The sequence below is a fragment of the Homalodisca vitripennis genome, chromosome 5 (assembly GCF_021130785.1).
Source record: "Homalodisca vitripennis isolate AUS2020 chromosome 5, UT_GWSS_2.1, whole genome shotgun sequence".
Taxonomy (NCBI): Eukaryota; Metazoa; Arthropoda; class Insecta; order Hemiptera; family Cicadellidae; genus Homalodisca; species Homalodisca vitripennis.
Genome location: NC_060211.1, coordinates 116688225 through 116715358, shown reverse-complemented (window position 1 = coordinate 116715358; position 27134 = coordinate 116688225). Strand labels below are relative to the sequence as shown.

Genomic DNA, 27134 nt, shown 5'->3' with positions numbered 1-27134 from the left:
AATTACAAGACCAACATTTATGGTTTATATTTACTAAACCACTTTATATAAAAATTAAACTTTGATTCCATCTAAGTGTTAAGCAATATCAGGAGATAATCACAAATATAATACAAGATATAGTAGGAATTATACATACATTTCCAAATACAAACTTCAATTCTACAAAAAAGACTATTTTGCAAACTATTAATAGATAAACAGTTTCCATTAAATACAAAAACACACAAACTAGCCTAAAAATTATTAAAATAATACATGTCCAAACCTTTTTACAGTTGAGAAGTATTTTCATTACCATCAATATTGATATATGCTATCAATATTGATATATGCTAAGTCTAAAAAATATATCAAACTTGTCTAAAAATTATTAAAATAATATATATTTGTACAAACATTACTTCTCAGTAGAGAATTTTTTGTTACTAATGTTGATCATTACTTATTTATCTCCTTTTTAATAATTATGGATGAACTAAAATTATTTTTATAGGTTGAGTTGGTTTCAAAATTGTATTCAGAATGGTTGACAATATTACTATTATCTACTTTATAATTTGTATAAGTAATGTCGTTATTTAATAAGACGAAATAAAATAGCAACAACCGAAACGCAATTGAGTTCATTATGGTAGTACAAATACTGTATTAGTGTTATTTTTGCATGTTAAAAGAGGCTCAAAAGTTATTACCCTTGCTGGCATCCATAATTGCTACAGTATCAAGATAGCTTTGTACTTCCATATCAAATACTGTTATTTACTCACTCAAAAATACAAACACTTCATGTAAATATTTTTAAATATTTTATTTAAACTTGTTTTACAAATAAATTTAACAGGCATAAAATAGACATATTGTAGTTGTACGTTCAATAACTTACTCATGCGAATGTGTGGAGAGACACGACACAGGCTACGACACTGTCCACTCTGGATGACAGAACACTACTCCCCCCCCCCTGGCCACAAGCTAACATTACCCTTGCCAAAGTGTGACTCACTCACAGACAAGTCTACTAGAATACACTGCTCAACTAATGTTTAGAAACAATTTCACTATAAATGTATGGAAACCTTTTAAGGATGAACGATCTAAAATGGTTTTCTTAAATGCGAAATATCAATTAAATAGCTGGAATGATTCCAATTTTCTTATTTTGCTATCTATTATGTGGTTTTGACTAATCTCAAAAACCCAAAGATTTGTTTCATATATATTATTTATATTAAAGGAAACTATTTTATTATTATTTATATCCAACACTTCAAATATATTATAAAATCTTGCTTCTTTGTTAACACAAATAATTCATCCTTAGACCAATCTACCAATATAAAAAAAATACATGAAGGTAATTTTGTAAACAGTACACTGCTCATAATACTCAGCCAAACTTGGCAATCAACATTTCAAAATAAAGCCCTTTGGTTGTAGATGTAAAAGCAGGTTTTAAATTCTTAAATTTATTTTAAGGGAAGTCTTTTTTAGGGATGTTGAATTTTCCAAAATTGCTATAAGAAATGCAAATTATTATCTTTATTAAAATATACAGAAGTAAAGCAAACATAAACAATTAAATGTTTCCTAGCCACATAACCTGTTTGATGTTAAAGTTTTTACTGCCATTGAAAGTAGCAAGTAGTTCTTGGTTGAGTTCAATACAGATTTTTTTTTTTATTGTCAGTCACACGCAGTATGACTCAAGACATCAAAAGTTTGTCACTTAACATTTGATGGCTGATCTTCACTTGCTAATCTTCTTCAATAAATTTCCAGACAAGTCCCACAAATCACACAAAGAACACTCTCTTTATGTGATGTGTAGGCTTTGGATCATCACTAACATAATCGTTGTATTTAACTTGCTTACTCCAAGCACTCACATCACTACATGTGACTCATACAGTCGTCTCCATGTGGTTGGATACACAACATACATACACTTTGTTCTTCAAGGTCTTTTGTTGTCTCTTTAGTACATTCACTTTCTTTAGGAGTTATATCTCACTTGGTAAATATCACAGCAAATGTGACAAATTACAATTTCTTATATAAATCTGCCATTGCATGTGCTTTTAATACCTTATCATTTTATGTCAGAGGATTTGCAGAATAGTGCACCTCAGTGACAGAACAAAGTCTGATCCAAAGAAAAATATATTGCATCTATCAACTAATTAACTATCTAATAAATCATTATTTAGTTGAAAAGCATGTGTTCCAAAATGAATACATTATTCTATCTCTAACAAAATGTTTAAAGTGTATTACAATAAATATTTCTGTGTCACTTGACGTTCGCATTATCTCCAATAAAGAAGAAGGCCCAAAGTTTAAGAGAGAACCTGGGAAGAATGAGAAGGGAAAATGAAGCCTAGGCACATACTATGGAGTTCTTAGACCATAGAGAATGGAATTCGAACAGTTCTCCCCAGCCGAAAACAATACAGATATATTTTAAAAAGGCAAAGAAGTGAAACATAAAACCTAACCAGTTACCTATTCCTGACGAAAGAGCAAACATATAAGGGACCACCAGTCTCTGAAAAAGGTAGGAAGAGTTTCTAAACCAAGCAAGAATACTATAGAGGAGGCCAGAACTGAATGTTGTTGAGCATCTTTAACATGAACAACAGATGTAAGGCTCCCTTGGATTTATTTTTACATCAGATTTAGAACTGTTTAATGTAGAGGCTGTTTACTTATTTGTGTTATAAAAACTAACATAATACGGATAAACCTTTTGAAACAAGAAAGTTTTTAATTAAAAAAGACACATTTAATTTTGTTTTAAAATATCACTTTTTGAAGCATAATTACTGTGAGAAAACCCACTAAATTGAAAGGTCAAGGAAGGAGGATTATCACAACAGGACTGAATATTGTCCTGAACCAAGAACGTAACGTTAGGTAGACAAAAGGAATTATAGGAGACCTTACATCCCAGATGGTTAGCCTGGTATATATTCATAACTTCAATACCAGGAATCTAAATAATTTAGAAATTGAATTTAACCGTCTTAGTAAAACCATGAACAGTCACACAAGTTTTAAATAAATTAATACCACTTGATAAATATCCTGACTTTATTTTCAGGAAGAAGCTTTACAGATGATTTTAATACAACCTTCAGGAGTTTTGTGGAATTAGTCAAATTGCTTTTTGAGAATTGTTTACTCTTTGGTGTTGTTTGTCTTAACTCTTAACAGTTGCTTTTTTTGTTATTTTAAATTAGTCTATAACCTCTTGGTGTTATTTATTTGTTGTTATTGTTAGCTTATTTTAAATATTTTATTAATTGGTTGGAGTTTGGTTGGAAATTTAGGCCTAGACAAATTTTGTGAAAAATGTTTTTGCCAAAAAAGGTTAATTAAGGTTTAAGCCAATAAAGGAATAGAAGAGATATTCTTGTGCCTACTACAGAAATAAATATACTCAGTCCTGGATAAACTAGTATTCCTTTTCAGGAGTACTTATGCTTTTGGATAAATCTGGAGGAAGGCTCTAATTGTAATTGTGTAGACATAGACATTTTCTTTATTTGCAGTTTCGTCAAGAAATACAATGGCGTCAAACATTTTAAAAATGAAAAGAAGAAGAGAATGGACAGTTTTCAGTTCTTCCATTGCAGGAACTCTTCTAGCGTATAAAAGGGTTTGTCGATCAGCCATGCTGTCAGAGCAGTCTTCAGTCTTGTTCCCATTAGGGTCCTGAGCTCATTTGGCAGGAGGTTGTGGAGTTTTCTTCCCATATACGCTGGTGTCTTCTCGTACAGTGTGAGGTGATGGCGAGACATTGTGTAGTGTGTGGCATATCTGGTGTTGTAGCTGTGGATATTTGAGCCTTGTGGGAGGGTTCCTGCATCAACATACAACACTACTTCTTTTATATAAAGGGAGATGACAGTCATTATTTTTAATGTTGCAAAAACTTCTTTGCATGAGTCTGTAGAGTTTATACCGGCCAGTATTCTCACTGCTCTTTTCTGCAATACTAAGATGCATTTTGTGTTTGTTGCTGTTGATGCTCCCCAAACAGCCAGCCCATATTGCAGGTGTGACTGAAAGAGCGCATAATAGGCGATCATAGCAGTCTCTAGACTACCTGATTGTCTGATGCGCTTTAGGACATATATACAGGAGCTGAGTTTAGCTGTTAAGGCATCTATATGCCGAGACCAAGAGATTTGGTTGTCTATAATTACTCCAAGAAATGCAGAGTATTCTTCCAAAGTCACACCAGGCACAGTTTGAACCAAGACCCCTCTTCTCCCGAAAGCCAGCTGCTTGGTTTTGGAAACATTCACGGCAAGATCGTTCTCATGGCAGTATTGGTAAGCCATTTCCAGTGCAATATACGACTGTACGGCGAGTTCATCTGGTGAGTGTTCAGCAAGTAACAGCGTTGTGTCATCCGCATACATTACAGCTTCACAGTGTTCTCCCAAGTACCGCGGCATATTGTTTGTAAGGAGTATGAACAACACTGAAGTTAAAGTATTTATAGCTAGGGTATTAATAGCTATCTCCATCCGATCAAGTTTTGTTTTGATACCGGACATTTCAAATAGGAGGGATGAGGGAGGACTATCTTTGATTATTTCGGATGAAGGGGAAGTTTGTGTCTCGGAATCATGAAAAGTCTTGGTTTCTTGATTTTCAATTTTCTTTTGCAGAGTTAAAACAGTTTTTTCAAGCTCTGCTATTCGTTTTTACATAACTATCCATGTGTTGACTAAGTTGTAAATCATGTTCCTCATAGATAAATTGCGCTTCTTGGAAAAGTTTCTTCTCTTTAGTGAGCTGAGCTTCAACATCTGCATTCAGTTGTAGGAGGTTTTCAATTTTTTGTAGATGTTTCTTTTCTTCATTTCCCATTTCTTCAAGTTTTTCTTCCATAATGCTCAGTTTGGTCTTTAGCTTGAGTGTTTCGTCTTTTAAGAGTTCATTTTCTTCTACTAATGCTGATCCAATTTTTGCTGCCATTTCTAATTTATCCTCCCGACTGTTTGAGTTTTCTAAAAAGTTATTTGTTCTGAAGAGAAAAGGCTAGTCTCAGCCTACAATATAGAGACAAATCTGTCTGACCTTCATTGCAAAGAAAATGAAAACGCTATAAATAAGCACATTAGGGATGAAATCTAGGCAATATTACCATTGAGCCCACTACACCATGCTTTTGTCAAAGGCAGCCCACTACTACTGCACTTCACAGTCTAGTGGAGGAAGTGTTGGATATGAATAAAAAAGAAACTTTAGTAAGTGTATTTATGGCCATTAAGGGAGTTTTTGACAGGGTAGCATGGGCTTCATAGGGAGATGAGGTATTAATCCAGATGTTGTCAATTGCAGAGTAGCCATCTCAAAAAATCATCAATTACAACGCTCAGTGGAGAAACTGCCATAATTGCAATCTTGAGAATGTGCTAAATTAAGGGTATTGCAACCCCTTTTTTATGAGCATTGATGGTGGACAATCTCTTGACTAAACTGGAACAAAGAGGTATAACGCTATGCTGATGATCTGGTACTTATGGTCAGGAGCAAACAGAGGTGCTTTGGAGAATCTCATCCAAAATGCTCTAGATTTTATAATTGGTGTCAATGTGATAGTTTAAGATCAACATAGTTATGTCATGGGCATCTGAGGAAACATCTTTATACAGTCTGTATTTTTAAGGATGATCTGCTTTGTATATTATGTAATGAGCAGGAGAAAATTGCTAACACCTATTTTCTTACTGCTCTGTGATAATACGGGATCTGTGTTGTACCATCTTTGGTATTCTGGGGAAGAGTGGTGAATTTCCTCAGGAGGACCTGATCACAGTTATTTCTAGCATTTTGTGAGACTATTTTGACTTTGTAAACTGGTAGACTTCACAGTACAGTTCTGGGTCCCCAGTGCCAAAGGCCCCCAAGAGTTCACTGCGTGGCAGTAGACGGACTCAGAAGAACATAATCATCCAGTTGATGATGAGTTTTGCCACATATGCACTGAATGACACTAAGATCATTGACAGCAATGGTCTTATGTGCCAAGTCCAAAAATGATTTTTTACCTTAATTTTGGCTGAACAGGACAAAATTGGGTTGTTCATTGTGTTTTATCCTGTTCTTCCTTGTGTTGTACCCACAATAAATTTGAATTGTCATATAATTAGTGGTAAAAGTAATATATTAAATTAAATTAAATATTATTTCTCCAGATAAAGAATATCACTGCACTCATAAAACAAAACTTAACTAACTTGAATTTAAAACTGGACAGATATATGTGTACCTAGCTTGAATTTTATAGTTATCTTATATTTAATCCTATCTTAAAGGCAATATTTATTGCACAATGAGTGTTAAAAGTTGAAACTTGTATTAATTTAACTTGTCCTCAGGTGGTTGAACTGACTAAATTAATTTAACTGTTATTTTAACAATTGATTTTAAGTTTTCAATCCGCATTATGTCATATTGTCTCTTGTCAATTTAAAATCTACAGGCAATATTTAATTTATTTTTAAAGAACTAACCATAATAATTGCTTAAATTTATATTCTTCAAAACTTACTCGTTAGGTCAAATGAAAGTTTAACTGTAATTTACATTTATACTGGCCTGCTTAGCAAGAATGCAGTATCCTCCAAAAATTTCATATTTGAGAAATGCATGTCACTCAAATCAGGAAAATTAGCATATTTTTTATCATTAAAAAGTGCAGTATTCTATAGCCAGGCAAGGCACTGGTTTGCTTAACATACAAAGGATTGTGTACAATAAGAGTAAAAGAGCTGAAAAAGCCTTGCAAGAAATTAGCAAAGAAGCTAGAGTGAAGAAAATACAAGTTAAAAAGAAGAAAGAAGACCAAGAGCAGGAGAAAGTGTCACAATATGGCACTGAAGACATTACAATATGTACGTTTTGAAGTATTCTTTTCTTTCAAGGATGTTTTCTGAAATTTGTTACTTTGATTTTTTATGTACATGTATTTCAGCTTTTGAGTAAGCCATTGATTTGAAATTTTGGGTGCGTCACATATGCTTGGGTGCTTATGTACCAACAAGAGTTAATTTATATATATATATATATAACATTAACAAACAAATTTACATTATTAAAAATTTAATTTTTTTTGAAATCTTTTAATAAAAGTGGATACATATGTTACCTTAAAGTGTCCTCAACATGTACAAAAATAACCATATTAATAAGCAAATTATGTTTTGCTCAGCAGGTACAATGAAATATATATTGTTTACCATTTATATGATTGTAAAACCATACAGAGACCCTCTTCCCTTAAGGACAGGCTCAGTTATCCCTGAAAATAAGCTTCTAGCTTAATTTACCTACAAGTGAGTTAGGTAAAGGAGCTCTGGTGATAGAGATACATCTTTGTGTGATAAATATACACAAAATGTGTCGGAAACAATCACCTAATTTAGTTACGCTCATTTAAGAAAGCCAACTTATTATCTTAGCCTATATTTTTGTTATTTCTTAGCACAGAAGAGTATGTTTGTTTTAATCAATCCAATACAACCATTAGCTTAACTATTCAAGACTTCTTCAAATAAAAGACTCAATGTTTCATTCTAAGTGTTGATGTAAATTTAAAGCTAAGGTTCATTTAAATTATTTTAGCTACTTGAAACTTAGTTTAGTTTCATGAAACTATTTTTCATCACTAATATTAGTGATAATGCTCAGCAAGAATGCAATACCTTTATGCTGGATGGTTAATTTCATTTTTACTTGGTGCAATTAAGTAAAATGCTATAAAAGCTACTTACATATAACACAGTAACTAATTAATGTTATGCCAAAACAGTGAATTTAGTCCTTGTTTAACTTTAAAACATAATTTCCAACTAAAGATATATGTTTTGTAACTTCAAATTTGAAATAGGGACACAAATAAAACTTTGAGGTTTGAACCTCCGAAAGGTCAAGTGGACAGATACTATGTTTATCTTAAGCAGGGCAGTACACATAGATAGATATCAGAAATCTGTATGTATATCAAAAACTCTTTATAAATTAATATATCTAAAAAGTAATTAGTGTTGATGATGAAATAAGATTTTAATTTACAAATATAAGCCATTTTCTTCCAAGAATAGTCTATTGTATTACTCAAATCAAACTAGTATAATGTAAGTAGGCCTAATGTTTTAATAAATCTTCAAGCTACTTTTTGTTCACTTCTAAAAATTGTAGCAGAATAAAACTCATCAATGTTCAGTAGCTGCTTTCTCTTAAATAAACGTTTATCAAGCAGATAAAAACTTTTTTTATATACCAAAAAGTATCAGAATGTTTATTTCTCTGTTTGTTTAAAATCTTGTTATTTTGGTAAAATTCCTCTCACTAACTATGATTAATTTAACAAAACTAAATAAACTGTAATTAAATGTAATACTTACATTTATATAGCATCAAACCCTGTCATAATGAATGTTCTTACATTAATAGAGATTGTAGTTTTATGCCTATCTTGATGATATAATGCCCAATTGTAGTTAAAAGACTGTAATATACTTAAATGTCTCATATTGCATTTATTATAATCAAGTATGACAGTATTACAGCCCTTTTTGTACTAGGGAAATTGTTGGAACTTGGGAGTAAGTTGATCTGTATGCTGTGTGCCTGCCATTGTCGTCCACGAAACAGGACGCTGCAGCCAGTCATCCAAGTGTATAAGCCTAACAAATATTTCTCGGGGCCTTCTCACTCACCCTCTCCCGTCACTAATGAGATATCAACATCAACTGACCACCATAATCAATGTTAGGCTTCTTACTGAATATTTACTGTTTTAAGTGTTTATTATCTTTGTGTATCATTAATTTTATATTTTGAGATAGAGTCAAAAAGTTCCCAAAATCAGTTTAATCAGTCATGTTGGACAAAAGTAAAACCATATAAACGTATATTACTTCAAAATGCTCTCCTCCTACAACACTCCTCGAAACACCTTGGGAATAAGCAATATTTGCACTACTACTATCCCCTCTCCAAATTCTACTAAATGCTGCACAATAAAATCCTAACTAGCTACTGCACTGGATGACTCTGTGTACATTAATTCAGGGTAATTTTTTACTGCATCTAGTATTACAAGATATATTTGGATGTGTTATTTATTATGTTTATCATTTTGTATTAAGACCCTTTGATGTTAGCCGATGAGATTGTATTTTAGAGTTCTTTTTTATTTATTGTGTTTAGTTATTATTACCGAGAATATTCGTAAAAGTCATATCGATGTTGAAAATGTGTGTTAACACTTGAAATGTGACTGACAGATTTCTGTGAAACATGAAGTAAAGTAAGGATTTAATACTAATCTGGTTATGTTGCCTATAAATAAGTGTTAACCAACTCTAGTAATTAAGATTAACAATATTTACTTTCCTTAACTGATGTAAAACTCATATATATATTTAGAAATCAGGTTAGTTTGTAGACAGAACTTAGTATTACACCTAGGTTAATTGCCACTGCTTGCTAGCATTAATGGAATTTAGGTTAAACCATCAAAACTGAAACAAGACTACTTCTACACCAGTAAAATTTTGACTGAAGACTGTGACTTGACGAGCATACAACCCAGTCACTGATGGAAGAATTATTTCCAAAAATTTGGAAATAAAGTAATTGCTTTATTATTATCTGTAATTAATCATGTTAGCTCTGTATCGTGTAGGTATTAACACTCACAAAATACGGGTCTGAATGGTGACTTTGGTTGCAGAAAAGTGGGTGCTAATGGGGGCATTCTGTCTGGAGTAGGCGAGTTAAAATCTACATCTTCTTCTTCAGTCTTCATACCATTTTGATTAATATAACCAAATGGTTCCTGAAACAAAATAAAGATATAAGAAGATTTCAAGAAAAATTGAATATCCCTGTTAATCATAATCTCCAAACTGTAAAATTATCTCATTCAAAAATTACTCCAATAATAATTAATTTTTCATAAGAACTGAATAAAGCTTTGATAACAATTGATGAAAATAATAATACAGGTATGAAACAAGGCCTCTCTCTCAAAAATGTAATCAGCATAGAATTCTAGCATCATTAGACGCCCTGATGTTTGTAAACAAGTACATGCCCTGCAGCAATTTGGTAACAATTTTTGTTTTCTTATCCTATTCTCCACTCAATATATACATGTGATGGATTTATAATAGAAATTGAATGTCACTTAAAAACTGTTTACTAATAAATGTAGATATTAGTAAATTCAATAAAACATTGAAGAACCCATATCAAGAAACTGCATCCATTGAGATAATATAGATAATAGGCAAATTCTTTATTTGATATAAAGAATGTACATATGTATGAACATTAAATAACAGAGCTGCCAATTTTGCTAATCCACACAACCAAAAAAACAAGTACACTAAAACCATACATCACATAATATAATGTGTGAAATATTGACTGGTAGATAACTTAGATCAAAATGCATGCAAGGAATAAGTAACAACTAAATTAACAACAGGGTATGGTTGAAACTTATGAGCGCTCATAATATGCCATAAATATATGACACTATAACAGAATGAAATCCAACAAATTATGTGATTTTAGTCTATTTAATTCTTAACATGGACAGTGGCCAATGTGTTAAAACATTTCTGGGAAATATTAACAAACAAATATTGTATCAAGACAAGAGAAAAAATGAATCTCCATAAAGTTTTAACTACTAAAATTGGACTTGTAAGTGTAGAAAAAGCACAACTATATTTCCAAACACATAACACAAGAGTTAAGTCAAATAAATATAAATGGGATTTTGTTTCCAATATGGAAAATACAGTAAAACCTCATTATCTCTTGAATATAATGTTTTTCCATTTACAACGTACATACGAGGAGGTACCCAAAAGTTGCCAGAATAGCTCAGCTGTGGGAGGAGCTTGTGCAGTACAAACTTCTGGCGCTAGGTAACTTTATAAAATATAAACTCAATCTTGTAGAAATGCAAATTTAAAGTCTACATATCAAATCCTTCTCGACACATCTTGCATCTTGACACATAAGTTGTGCACATTTTGCAATTAAGTTTGTGAAATAATTATAAATAACAAGAAACTGTTGATAATAACAAAATAAGTTTCTTAAAACAAACTAACTTTTGTTAATTATATTGGGTTTCATATCAGTGTTTAAATAATAAAGTTCTACATACTAAATCACTATAAAATTATGTATTTGTTGGAATAGTTAGGCTACATGTGTTTATATATCACATGTTTGAATCTCTTATGGGTTTACTGAGTTTGTTTACAAATTTATTTATTCTGATATTTTATTGTTTCCATGATTACTCATAAGAAACCAATGTAAAAATATTCACTATCACTAAAGCCAAATTCAGTAGAGTGACACATCAACGAACTTGGTGTTCCTAATATAGAAATGAAGCTTCATGCACAATCTCAAGACTACAGGTCAGTTAGTTTTTAGATATTGTGCGGACAGACAGACAGAAATAACATCTTTCAGGACCACAAAGTGGTAGGCTTTGCTAAAGCTCAACCAATAAACATAAATATATTTGTAGAGGAAATATTAATACAAATGTACAAATTGAGAAGTAAAAAAATAAAGATCATCAGGTTTGCTGTCGAGCAGCAGACATCCGAGCATAAGCAAAGCAAACATGCAGCAGTGTACAATTATAAATATAGAAAATACACACTTTCTAGATAGTTATTAAAATGTATAAAAAATTAATTGAAGGACAAAAAAAAATAAAAACCTGGGTTTGCTCCTAAAGTTTTACGATTATAATGACAGTGCGGATTGTATCAGCAGTAAAACATTGTAATGGAGTTTCACTGTAGAGTGAAACAGGCACACCAGGCAGTCAGATGTGAGAATTTATGGACGGAATATGGAAAACTCAACATCTACAGATAGAATCTTCCTTGCAATATTTTCACATAATATAGTACATTGACATTTTTGTTCATTATGTTGAATTTCTAAGCAGTGTTTGAATCATAAAAGTTTCTTTATACACTATGAGATTTTGTTGTATGTGTTGAAGGTATTTAGAATTCATGTGTTAATATGTCACATATGTTAAAATCTCATATGCAGTTTGTTTAAAAATTTATTTACTCTGATATTTTTTAGTTGCTATCACAGTTACCCATAAAACAAGTGTAAAAACGTTTGCTAACATTCAGCCACATACATGGAGTTACATTCACCATCATCAAACTCAGTGTTGCTTATATAGAAAAGCTTCTTCCAAATTTTCAAGTCAGTTCGTTTTTAAGAGAGACGGAAATGAAATTTTTCCAGCCTTTTGAGTGATAGACTTTGCTCATTCTTAGCCAATAAGGCTAATTAATTTTATCTTTTAATGAGCCATGTCTTAATGTATAATTTAACTGGAATTTAAATTATTTATAATGATCATTTATTAATTATTATTTTTGTATGCTAAAGCCTTATAAGATTTATTACATTTTTGGAGGAACATTGTATCAACAAAAATAATCTTAAATACATTAACAATATGTACTACGTGTGATTAAAGAAAGTACTCACTGGCTCCACACTGATGACCAATGGTGTGCTGAACCTGGGGTCAGAATTCATCTCCATTGGCTCTTTTATACCATTCATTGTACTGCTTCCTTCAACAACATATTAAAATTAGTAATTTCAATTTATTAGTAAGTACCAAAATTAAATAAAACACATTAAAACTTCTTCTAATGAATGTATAAATTCCCTCCTCTTCTGATATTCCCTTTTATCTGGGTGGTAACAGTTCAATTACTTATAGTTATAAACATCAAGCACCATACATACAATGTATTTCATTACATTAGTATAAAGTGGTAATAACCTAATTTTCAATATCAATAAAAATGTATAAATAAAAAGTACTCGTCATGATGGTCACACAACCAACTGTATTCATAAAACTATTTGTTACTTGTTTCTTCCATCCATTGGCTCTCACTCGAATGTGATTGAAGAATAGCAGCAATTTGATTTGGCTGTTGAAATATACTGAAACTTACAGAATAATTAATCTGATGAGGTATGTTAACCAGTTTCAGATTTACTAACAGCAATGTTTTGTTGTCTGGATTCAATTTGAGCTTGAATTATAAAGATTTACCAATTTATGAAATTGTGTATATATTATCAAGAAACAAAGAGCCTCCTGGCTTAAATTATTGTTTGGCCTGTTGGTTACTGTTGGTGTATCACTTTAGCGTTGTAAAGAGAATGTTTATATAACCTGGTTGGTACAATAACTTCATTTTTTATCTTTTATTAAACTAAAAGCTAACTATTTATTTCCTTGCTAACTCTTTGAATCCCATGGCTGCAATGGCATACCATATGGATTATCTCAATTAACTCACTAGTCTTGTTGCCATGCCATCACCTCCTGACCAAAGCGATTGGAATATGTAAAAACCAGTGTAGATTTAATACTCTATGGAATATTGAAATTTGTCATTGAAATTGGAATATATGAGGGCTGTTTTTTAAGTAAGGGCCGTTCTCCCGTACACGGTAGTAGTTCACGTTCCTGCTGTAATGAGCGTGCGCCCCGCCTCCCGGCATTCCTAGCGAACAACTTCATGTCAGTTGCAGCTCTGTAGCTAACCTGTATGCATTACTGTGGATCTTTAAAATGTTTAAGATTATCGAATCACCCGCCGCGTGTGAGATTCGGTCAGTGATACGATTTTTTGACTGCAAGAAATATGTCGGCTGCTGACATTCACCGTCAGCTTTGTGAGGTGTATGGTGCCAAGGCAATGAGTGAAGGTAAAGTGCGGAAATGGGTCCGAGAATTTAAAGATGGCCGCGAAAATGTCCACGATGAAGATCGCTCAGGCCGGCCATCTGTGATCACGGAAGGTTTGGTTACTGCAGTTGACGCAAAAATTCATGAGGACCGACGGTTCACAATAGCCACTCTCTCTATGGAATTTCCTCAAGTGTCCAGGTCAGTACTGTACAAAATTGTGTCAGAAAACCTAAACTTTAAAAAATTGTGCTCAAGATGGGTACCCAAACTCCTCACTGAGGATCATAAAAAAAAGAGATTAAGCAGTTCTTTGACTTTCTTGACCCGCTAACGACGAGGAAGGAGACAACATGTTGAGTCGAACTGTCACAGGAGATGCAACATGGGTATCCCATATCACTCCTGAATCAAAGCAACAGTCCATGGAATGGCAGCACACAACATCTCCAGTCAAAGTCAAAGCCAAGCAAATGCTGTCGCGGCGCAAAGTTATGGCAACTGTGTTCTGGGACATGCGCGGTGTTTTGTTAGTGGACTTTATGCCGCGAGGAATGACGATTAACTCAGAAGCCTACTGCGCAACCCTGGCCAGTCTCCGACGCGCCATTCAGAACAAAAGACGCGGCATGCTGACAAAGGGAATTCTGCTCCTCCACGACAATGCAAGGCCTCACACTGCTGCTCGGACACAAGAAATGATCGACTCTTTTGGCTGGGAAGTTTTGAATCATCCGCTGTACAGCCCCGACCTTGCTCCAAGCGATTTCCACCTTTTTCGGTACTTAAAAAATCATCTTGGCGGGAAGCGCTACAATGACGACGAAGAAGTCAAGACGGCCGTGAACTCCTGGTTGTCAGAGCAGGCGGCAAATTTCTTTGAAGAGGGATTTCAAAACTTAGTTTTAAGATATGATAAGTGCCTTAACAAACAAGGCAACTATGTAGAAAAATAAAAAAGTATGTAGATTCTGAAAATAAATGTATTTTGAAAAAAATAATTGTTGTTTATTAAAAAAAAAAAAAATGACCCTTACTTAAAAAACAGCCCTCGTACTTTCCAATAATATTGGAAAGCATATTCAAAATTATTGTTCATGAAGAGTCATTTAGTTTTGTAGTGTATTTGGATTTATGTATTCACAGTCACTCTTTATAATTTTATATTTTGAAGCTTTCACCAGATGTTAATTGTTTGTAACAAAAACATTACAACTAATGTAGTCGTTACTATCTCATATTGAAAACAAGTTCTCAATTATGATATATAAATGAATATCTTTATAAAGAACTTTTGGATTTACTGGACTTCGCTAAAATCAACATTGCTCCTTGTTTGCCCACGGTATTCAAAGGGTTAACCCTTTGGATGCCAAGCAAATTTCAAGATTCGTTTTGAGTAATGGCATGCATGTGAGCTGTGGGTGTTTCCTGAGTGCCAGTGGTAAATGGCCTATAACAGCCAAGTGTGCCAAGCACAAAACAGCTATTTTGTTATGTTAGACTAAAAATTGTATAACTCCTATTCTAATACTGATAAATGGACAATTTTTGTTTTGTTTTGTAGGTTATGAAATATACTGTAATGTAATAACAAAGTTTTATGATAATATCCAAAAATAAAAATAATTTTTTTTTATTTTTTATTTTTTTTTATTAGAAAACTTATATTATTTTACTATTTATGTAAACATATGTTACATTTTACATTAGTATGTATAATTATGAACCAATAGGCCTATAGAAAATTTCAGAAAGAAATATTGAGAAATAAAAGTTTTATAAGATTTTTAATAAAACTTTACATTTGGACTAAAATGCTAAAATATTGACAATGTAATGTAAGGGCATGTTATTGTAAGGACTTTTCTAAACAAAACTATATTTATTAAACTAGCATTGAGATGGTTGAAAAACATTGGTTAGGACCCTAATGCATGTTCACAAAAAATAAAATCATGACAAATAGCCTATTTTTTTATATTATTTGCTTTTACTCACCCTCAGTTATTGAAAGGCAGAAAAAGTCCAATCTTCAATCACTCACTATTTTTTAGTGCCTATAGTCTATAGCATAGGTCTATTGAAAAATGTTACTAAGTCTATAAAAAACTATGCAAAGAAATGTCTCTATATAAAATATATACATTGTTACATAAACGTTCAGTCTATTTACACTCGTGGCGGGGGAGACAGTCAAGGTGGCAACCCCGGGTGCACTTGACACATACTGTCCTGGACCTTATACTATAACAAATTATATATCAATTTGTTAAGTAACTCTTCCCCTTTCGTTTGATGTATCTGTTATGAAGATTCGCTTACTATATGATTTAAAAAAATAATATAATCGCAAAGCCGAAAATATCGGCCCGCGGCACACTTCGGTTAAACGTAATGGGCCGAAAACATCGGCTCTCGGCACACTTCGGTTAAACGTAAAGGGCCGAAAATATCGGCTCTCGGCACGCTTTGGTTAAATATAGTGAGCCGATAATATCGGCCCTTGGCACCCAAAGGGTTAAACAATGATTGAGTTTATCTTGACAAAGTAAATACTTTGTCAAGATAAACATATGGTTGTGTTGATCAATGCATAATTTGAAATAATGTCCATCATTGATTTGCATTGATATGTCAGATAACATAGCATAATGATAATTAATTATGTTGTTAAACAGATAATCATAATTTATTAAAATATTATGTTTAAATTACATTGCAATTTTTTTACACTGATATAATGATTATTAATTCATGTTTAATTCTGCAATCAAGTATTTGTTCACAGTCACTAAGCCATCTTTCCCTCTTCGGATTTCAATATATATCACTCTCATAGTAAAATTAACATTACCACTGCTAACATTGCAACTGCTACTTGCTATCCAATCTTAGCCTATACCATCAAAACTTAACTTAAAGTGCTAAAGATTCAGTGATACACTCACATATCAATAATTTGTTATAATAAAACTACTTTGTACGTACTCAGATTTTCAATGTAGGAATCTATAAGGTTACTTTGAGACTCTAAAGTATTCTCCGTTTCACAGTACTCTTCCTCTTCTTCTCCTTCTCCTTCTATTATAAAAAAGAAATATTGATAAAATGTGTGTCAACTCTAACTAAATATTAACATTTTAACTATCCAACTATCATTTAATACCAACACATCTATGAACATGTAACATTTACCATACAGGGAACTAGTCAGTTTTTAATGTTTCAGAGGATTAATATTGCTGTTTTATATCTTGATGAGTCATTGTTAATAATCGATTTTACTCCTTAGGCTAAATTCACTTTTTATATTTCATTATTTTGAAAAATGTAATAAAGTGAATGTGGACAAGTCAGCTTTAGGATTATGCTGGCCAGTATGTTTGATTGTAAGTGACTGTATTTATTTGTATAAGTTTGTAGATAACAATTTTAGTACTATGATGGTTATTTGAAGCTAAATCTTAAATGTGTAAAGAATCTTAAATAAGTAGTCATATCTGAAATAAACTGTAAACTGTAGCCTGAAGGAGCTCTATACAGTAAAATCAATCTTTATATAAAAAAAAAACCAAAATATAATTGTGAAGCATGAACTATACCTATACAATACAACATTAAACTCAAAAATACTAAGAAAAAATTGAGAAGTAATATCCTGAAAGATTTAACAATTTTCTTATGGGACAAAACTGGAAAATTCTGCCCAAATAACCAGTTATTAGTTGTTTCCTTTCTAAAAAGTTGAATTTTCACAATTTTAAGTATGTTTTTGTTCAATTTGAGATATTAATAAAAAATTTTAAGATGTGTTAATACTTGTAACAGTTGAAAGTTTTGTTTACCAAGTGGTAGGTTCCATCATTTTCAGCACTCATCAATCAAATCAAATAAAAAATTCTTTATTTGTAATTTCATGGAGAAATACAATGGCGTCATGGTAGTAAAGTCATATTTTATATAAATATACAAAAGTGGTTTTTAATTGTACAAATTTTGATGTTATTGTTTTAAGTCAGTGAATTCTTCTGAATCGAGTAAAAAGACCACCCCAGGAGCCACTGTATTTGTATTCTAAGCTATTTTTTAATCCCCTGGGAGAAATTTTAAAAATTATGGGATATTGTTTCCCACAGTCAAACAAACTATACCAATATTTGTTATGTACATGCATGTTATCTTCTACAAAACCATTTGACAAAAAAGAATTGAAATAGTCATACTGTTACGATATGTTAATCAATCTAACTGTTATTTTAAGTTTTAAACTTTTCAGTTTTAAAATTAACTGAACTCCATTCACTTTTAATTAGTTTATTTGAAGAGTCTTCAACAACGTTTTACTAATATATAATTTATCTTACCACTAATATTTTTTCTAAATAATTAGTTTTTACTTCATAGTTAACAAAAGACTAATTTACTTTTTATCTCCAAACCATATAGTTCAAATGAATGATGTTTTGTTACCTTGTTTACTGTTGATGCTAGAATGCACTAAAATTAATAAAATCCATATTTATATTTTGGAACTCTAATGTACGATTTTTTATCACTTATGACAAGAAGCTGAGAGACCTCTCATTACACCTAGTCCTAAAAGGATCTTAGCACTTGTTTCCAGAGTGATAAAATATTCAGGACAGCTAAGGTTGAGGGTTATCGAGATCCCATGAGGAGATACTGGAAGGTATAAACCAGATATATATACTTTACTTCTATATTTTAGTGAATGAGTATCAAACAAGCGTACAAATGTACCACACTTCAATATTTTCATATGTTTATACCAGATTAAAGTTCAATGATTATAAATGACTTTGTAGTGATATTAATTACAATTACAGGAGAACAAGAGCATAGTTGAGTTTTAATCTACAAATATTTAGTATATGACAATAAATTATGACACTAATATAAATTTTGGTGAAACATAGGTCACAAATTAACGTGTTTATTAATATAGTATTTAACTTTATCTAACCTCCCAGAAAGTTGTCTTCAAACTGCAAAGGAACGTCATAACCACTAACAAATGTGAATAATGCAGTCATGATTCTGACTACTTCTTCCATTGATGGTCGTATTGAAGGATTTTTATCCCAACACCTAAAAAAAAAACAAACATTTCATACCTTGAAAAAAAGAAATTTTCTGGAAGAAAATTTTGCCCTTTAAGGGTTTTGTCATTTGTAATATTAATGAAATGTGATGGAAATGGAAATATGAGAGTCAAATTAAAATAATAATATATACTGAGATTAGTTTTAACTCTTTCAGTGCAAACGCCCGTACAGTACGGACATCAGCAGTTTTCCTAGACATGCTGACTACCACACAGTCAGCATGGTAGTATGGTACCCATGTTAGTATAGTATTGGATGTTGCGATGCTTGCTAGTCTCGCTTACAATCAATGTACCGTTTGTATGTTTACATTTTGTATGGTTTTAGTCTGTGGCCTTGAATAACAAAGTTCAGGTGATTTGGTGTAGCATCAGTCAAGACAGCCTGTGGTTTGTTTACATTGTGTGTAATTGTATCACATTTCTAGATTAAAATTACATATTTGTTATTACGTTTTATTATATTCAAGCAGTAAATACAAACAGGGAAAAAGATAGGCACAATATATATAATTTCAATAAACATTGAATCGTAAAAAGTACTTGCTCCGCCAGGGACTTGAACCCGGATCTCTCACTTGCCGGGTGAATGTGCTACCATTACATCACAGAGCCCTCAATTTTTGCGATTCAATTATTTTGTATTTGGCCGTTTCTTTGACATATGTGTTTAAATAACCAAACTAAAATATGATGGGAAGACCAAATACCTGTCAAATGACTTCTATTTACATTCATTAAATTTGTATAAGTGGCAATAGCCTTATTTAATTTCAATAAACATTGAATCGCAAAAAGTACTTACTCTTCCGGGACTCGAACCCGGATCTCTCACTTGCCGGGTGAATGTGCTACCATTACACCAAAGAGCCCTCAATTTTTGCAATTCTGTTTTATTTTATGATAAAGTACAAAGTTTTAATTGCTTTTTGAGAAAAATAATATATATAAACAAAACGTGTTATATAAAAAAACTGGTGCATATCTGGCCTGGTGTTGGAAATGAAAAATTTTGTGTACCTTAACTTTTAAGAAAGATAGGATTATCTATTTGTTTGTATAGACCCATAAATAGATGTAGAACATCCCACTAATCTTAACTTAGACACTAAATTTTGTTTAGTAGATTTTAGAAGATGCACAGTAAATAATGTTTCTTTAATAACTTTTCACATTTACTTATTTATTCAAGTATTAATAAATATTTCAAAATATTAATTTGAAGTAAAAATATAAAAAATACATACCTTTGAAAATTAAAAAGTTATAGTGTTTTAATTTAAGTAAAATCATGCTTTATGGCAAAACATTTCCTGGAATTTCTCGCAGGTACCAATAAAATGTATCTAATAAAGGGGTTCAATTAATGAGATTAGCAACTGCATAATGCTCCAGTCATCAGAAACTCACTCCCTGGAAGAGAGAATTATTGTAGGAAGTCTAAAATGAGCAATGCGATTGGCGGCAGTTGCGTTGAAACAGTAAGACTTGTACATGATACTCCTCCACAATGCTCCAACATACACAGACTTCATTGTGACTGGATATCTGTCCCAGACAGGGAGCTTACTCCAATGTGAGCTCAGAAGACTTTTCCTCATCTATAGCTCTAAAGAAGTCGAAATTACACTGATTCAATGTTCAAACCATCTAATGGGTACCACGGTCTCGGTTATAGCAGTTGACTATCAAAGAGCCTTTGTAGCATGGGAATTGTGTTAAAGTTTCTTTTCTTTATGTATTACAATTGCTATAGTTATTTCCTCAATTGGCAGAAGATGAACAAGAGAACTTTATTTGGCAATAAGACGATGCCATACTTCATTGGAAAAATGTGATGTACGCCACTTTAACCAATGCTTGTTTAACAGCATTATACCCAAACAGTGTATTGGCTTGCTGGACGGATGACATGACATATTTTGCACGTTCTTCATATTTATCCATGTGACACCATATGTTTTTTACCTTTGGGCTTCACAAAAGATCATGCATACATAAACTGCCAGCTGATCTACCCATATTAAGAATAAAGCAGTTTTTGCAACAATTACTACTACAGATACACAAATAATGCTCACTTTTAACAATTTTAGGAAAACAAAAAAAAAAACTGTCCGAGTTGATGTATCACTTATAAATTGAAGTGAAATAAAATAAATAATGCAACTTCTTGAAATACAAAATTAATTTTGAAATGAGCTGTTGACATGTATTTTAGCAATCATCTGTTTGTTTATTTGCTGTCTTGTAGCTGACATCCTTATATAGAGGCATCAGAGTGGCAATGAACAAACATAGACATATAATACACAAACTTCAAGTGAAATATTATTTAGAAACCAAAATATTTTCTTACTTTGTTTATTTAGTTATGGATTTTCATGAACACGTGATCAAAATATGTTAAGTATCAAGTATAAATAATTTACTGTATAAAAATGTGTTATGGAATAAATGTAAACCAGTATCTACCGATAAATAGGAAATTGGTCTAACAGCAATCAACACACATTTATGTGAATGATTATGTACACAAGAACCAAAATTTGATAACAGAGCATAAACACACAAACAGGCCCGCTCAAAGGCATTAGCAAAATGTTCGGGTTCCAAGCTCAACTCCTTGTTATGTGGGGATAAAAGGAACACGAGAAAATCTTTTTTTAACAAGTAAACTCAATTATCTATATATATGAATGTTTGTCTGTATGTCCTTTAAAGACTCAGAAACTATTTGACCGATCATTATGAAAATTTGTATGTATTTTTCCACGTAGAAGGTTTATATGCTATGCCTGTTGATGTAACTAGACTGCGCTGCAAAATATAAAAGTTATAAAAGCGCCTAAACATTATAAACTGCAATTACGAGACACTTATGTATATTAAATAGCCAAACACTATTTGAAGGCGTTAAGTTTTGATGTATATTTGTCTTTAAAATAAATTTCTGGTTGAACCTTAAGCTTGAGTGTTAGACCACTTTATAACAAAGTATACATACGTGTATAATAGCTATAAACATACACTTTTGACAGATATTCTTGACCTTGGCAACAAAGTAAACTCTACATCAGTGTTGGAAATATAATTCACTTAAACCAGAAGTACTCATACACGGGCAAAGCTTATAAAAAGTGTGGGAGGCCACGGGAAACAGCTAGTAATACATAAAAATCACAAAATATTGCCTTTATTGTTTAAATTTTTGAAATTAAGATGTAATAATAAACGTAATATTTAGGTTAGAATTATTAGGGCTACTGACAAGACTACTTGTTACGGATAGAACAAGCAACATGCCCATTATCTTGAAAAATAAATGTAAAAGAAAAATATAAAGCACATATTCACAATTTTTTTAATGTGCTGTAGTCTATCTCAACCACTAGAGAGCATGCCAGTTGACTGCCTAGTTTGAGTTGCAAAGTCAATATGGGAAGCATAATAGCCAATTCACTTTCTCTTAACACTATTATAATTGTGTAACTATTGATAATATAATTGAAAAACGTAATGTGATTTTGTGATGTATTACGAATATAAGAAACTATTAGTCTGTTGAAGCTGGTAAAAGGAGGAACTTCTAATCTATAGATTTTGAGGCTTTATTGATTTTATTACCCATTTTTAAGGAGACAGGATTTTCCGGTATGACTGAGTTCTTTAATCATAGGCAGTTGGTCAGCGGATGCAGACCTATTGTGAGCTGTATTCTGTACTTCAATTTTAATAATTAATGTTGTGTTTTGTTTATATTAAGTGCATGTTTTAAAGTTAGTGAAGTTGACATACAGCATGGTGGTTGTGATTCCTGACTTATGCGTGTCACAACGCTCTGGTATGATTAGTTTATTTGAACCTAGATTTTAATTATGAGTTACGATAGTTATTCAGCTGAATAAGAGATCAGATTGCAGATCTCAAAATGTAGAGTTACTGATTTCATGTATCATTGAACAATGAAATGTCCAGAAAAATCCTGTTGTTCACAATCCCTCCACCATAAAAAAAAACTTTATTACCCATTGTTATGCCAGTTCCAATTTCCTTAACAGTTACTGTGAGTGATTTAACTCATTTATAAAAGATGTAAGTGATTTAACTTATTTATAAAAGATGTAGAAGTGTGCATAAAGTATATATAAAATATACATAAGTGTCATACACCAACGAAAACTTTAACATTCTATAATTTTCCTAAACACTAACCTTATCCTTAATCCTAATATAATTTTTAAATAAGTTTCTTTGTCTCATTATTGCTTTTAATTTTGCTACCAACCTAGGTCATGGATTTCTCTTTTACCAACACTTATTTCCAGTGAGTGTTTCTCATACAACAGTTTGAATCAGTAAATATATTAAATTTGTCATCTACTGAGTCAACTGCATAAAAATCATACCAATTACACTTTGTCCTCAGAACTGTATTTATGAATTTGTTCCATCCGGTTGGATGGGTTATTTCAGTTCCTTCCATGCATTTCCTCAGCACAACTTAAAAGTTTAAAAAAAATTGATTGGATATTAATTTTTTTGCTGAACATCTGATCTTAGAGGAAAAGCAAATTACTGTCTGACTATGTCGGAGCTGACACAGAAGCTGCGATGGCCAGCAGTTAAAAATCCTATCAATATGGCCTACTTTTGTAAGGCTATAAATTATACTTTCCATAACATGCATTTTTTATTATTAAGATCTGGTTTACAAGAATTTTACTCCTGAAAGCCTCGTTAATGAAGAAATCTATGTAAAGACTCTAAGCCGACTAAGAGTTGCCTGCCATAAGAAGAAAACGACTACAAAATAGGTCACTAATGATTGGTTATTGTTACATGACAACAAATCACTACATCGTGAAATCAGCAGATTCTTTTATTTTTACGAAGTTGAGTGGAATTGAAAGGACATCATTGCGCATACTCAGATCCAATTAAAGGAGCTTTTGAAAACGTTAAGTGTTTTGAATGCTAGAAAATACAATTTAAATGAAAACGTAAAATTACTCTACAATTTTCAATAAATTGTACTTGACCAATTTCTGGAACTTTTTTTAAAACTCTAACTCATACATGAAACATTTATCATTTGATCATTTGTTTTATTGTGTATTAAAATCAAATGGGTAAAGTAATATTAAATGAGAGCAAAACAACAAAATTATTCGGCTGAATGTTCTCTTGAAGATATTAACTTTATAACAAGTGCAGCTTTAGACAAAATACAAAGACTGAAAACTAAATATAATAGACAAACAATAATGTTAAATATTATAATTACCTTGTATATAACATTTCTAAGGGTTTTGGACACCCATCAATGAGAGGAGGACGATCACCTTTATGTACAGCCCACATGATCCTGTATGCAGATCCACCAATATCACTAAACGGTCTCTGTCTACTCAACACTTCCCACAGTATCACACCCCAACTGAACACATCACACTTCTCTGTGTAGTTAGAACCTGTAACAATATAACTAATTAATAATTTATTTACAATTAATTAAGATAAACATTACATTGTAGAAGCTCCTTCCTAAATGGAATTCTTTAATTCATTTTAAAACAAACACTCTAATAATAAAATTTTTATTTCTGTGAGGCCTTTCAACTGTTGGTCTGATGATGTTTTCTTTGAAAACAAAAGGCCTCACACAAATAACAATTTGTATCAATGGAGTCTTTGTTTTTAAATTAATTTAAGATACATATTGTTAATGTTATAGTTTAATAAGTATAGAGTTACTCGTTCATTAAGAATTGTTTTTGTTCCATAAGTAAAAACTGATATATAGAATACAGACTTAGGTTATGATAAGAGGAAACATTCAAGTGCAAATGAGTGAAATGAGATTCCTAAGAAGAATAACGTTTGCTTATATGAAACAGAATAGGGAACTAGGAAATAAGATCTAAAATAAACTGATACAACAAATATCAAAAGACACAATGGAACATAACAAAAGTGTTACTGCACAGACAGACTGCTCTCTGATCCCAAAATCAATAGCGTTCTTCTTCCTTAGACCAAGACGTACCCATGTACCAAGTTTTATGCCTTTAAGAGTTATTGCAGATGGACGGGCAACAACATGACTTTACGAATGCCCTGTTACATCATTCATAAATGTAATTACTTATTAATTACCTTTAAAAATGTAATTTTTCATTGGAAATAAATTCCATGTATTTATAATATAAATTTCAATAATAAATGTAAAATTACCTCTAGATAAGATAGAAAGAATAAGAATTCAATTAATTATTTATATAGATTGTTTAGTAATAGTAGTAGTAAGAATTAAACAAAAACATTGTTTTTACTATGCAGATGAAATGTAAACTTCACACCTAAAATCAAAAATGCGTCAACCAAACAATCAATAGAATCAAGATTGATATAATCATGTATTATGTTAAAATATTTAATTGTGTTCATTTTATTATTATTACTAGTCATTAATTATTGTAATAAATAAATTAGAAAATGCAACAGTTTTTGATACCTGCTACAATTACATTAAAAAAGCCAAAAAACTTTCCTTATTGGTGTTTTCTACATTAATCCTTTGAGGTCAGCCGGAACAGTGTCTGTCCCACTCGTGATGAGGGGCCGATTAGCGGACAGGACACCTGCTGTCCCGCGCTATAGTACTTTGTTCTTTATTTTGTATCTCCTAAACAAAATAACCTTTTCATGCCAATATTTGTTTGTTTGTTTCTTAAAAGGTTGTATTTTTTTTACAAAAAAACAAATTGAAATTATTGACTTTGTTTTGAAACGTTTACTTGCAAAGAAAGTAATCTGTATAGTTATGTGTAGTGTTATTCATCTCCAGTTCATCACACATTTGGCTTCAGAAACCGTAGTTGAAACGGCTTTGTTTTTAAATCTTATTTACTCCCTTTTGAACATGACTTTATGCGAAGAATAAGCAAAAATGTGTTGTCTTATCTTTCGTTGAATGTACTATAGCTGTAGCGCGATTGTTTACACAAGGCGGAAACCCCTCCCTTTCCTCCCCGCCACGAAATATCGAGTACAAGGTCAGTAATATGCTATACTCGGTTGTGTGTACCTCTAGATGTCACATATCAATCGGAGTGAGATTGACCGTATTTTGTGCAGTGACGGAGATGACAGTGATGACCTTCATTCTAGGTTTTTTTGCCACAAAACACACATAAAATCTAATGAAACACACGTTTTTCAAACTAAATTAATGTAAAACACATATATTAACTGTGGGAAAATTCGTAAGATTAACTTAAAATAAAGGTAATTTAGTTTTACACAATAAAAACTTTATTTTGAACTAATTGAATAAAAAATAAGAAAGTTATAGGCAAATAACTAGAAAGATGCACGGGACATGAGGTTTGAGTGAAATCCCGCCACCCAGCGAGGGCAGGCAGGTCTCGCACGCTCCGCCACTCAGGCACAGTGCACGTCAAATAGCGCCGGCGTCAAAGGGCACTAAAATTGTACTTAAAAACAAAATTATACACTATACACAATTAGTGCAATTAATTATATTCCAAATCCCTTAAACTCTGCAACTAGCAGTAGCCTGATATTGAGTGTTTTAGTTCTATTCTATATAGTAATGCCTAATATTGAATCTATTAACATGACACGTTTTTTGTTATTATGTCAATATTTTAATGTTCAATTACATGTTTATACGTTATATTTTGACCATCTGTAGCTATAAGTTTTACTTTTAATTTGCCACATTTAAAAAGTATTATACTTATTCTCTTTGGTTTAACTCAAAATTAAATGCTCAACGTTTTGTATATTCTGTTTCTTTCTAGCACCAATCACAAATTTTGTACAAATGAATAAACTTTGAATTAACATTTTTGAAAGTTGTTTATGTTTACTAGAATGCAGGGACTTAATTTAACATAAATGTGTATTAATTTATAAGAAAAATGTTACTTGAACATTCCTGCGTAAAATTATATATATATAATATAATATACTTAAAATAAAGATACAGCAAAGTACAAGATACAGCAGCATTGAGAGAAATTTGACTGCCAGTACCAGAGTCAATAGAGAAGTAATTAATCATATTAATGGCAGTAATTTTTACACAACCGGTAACATAAAAAAAAAAACCAGTAAAAGGGATCATAATAGGAAAGAAAAGGAATAAGCACACGGACATGGAACAAG

General features: G+C 31.8%; 1 protein-coding gene across 1 annotated transcript in view; it reads right to left on the bottom strand.

Annotated features, from left to right (window-relative positions):
* LOC124362787 (mitogen-activated protein kinase kinase kinase 7-like) overlaps nucleotides 1-27134 on the bottom strand; it is a 59193-nt gene that overhangs the window by 14746 nt on the left and 17313 nt on the right. Inside the window, exons 5-9 of the mRNA XM_046817574.1 lie at nucleotides 24226-24412; nucleotides 18798-18922; nucleotides 16802-16894; nucleotides 12586-12674; nucleotides 9727-9865 (exon numbers count right to left, since the gene is read on the bottom strand). Of these exons, the coding sequence (XP_046673530.1) occupies nucleotides 9727-9865; nucleotides 12586-12674; nucleotides 16802-16894; nucleotides 18798-18922; nucleotides 24226-24412 (633 nt within the window). The remainder of the gene's footprint in view (nucleotides 1-9726; nucleotides 9866-12585; nucleotides 12675-16801; nucleotides 16895-18797; nucleotides 18923-24225; nucleotides 24413-27134) is intronic.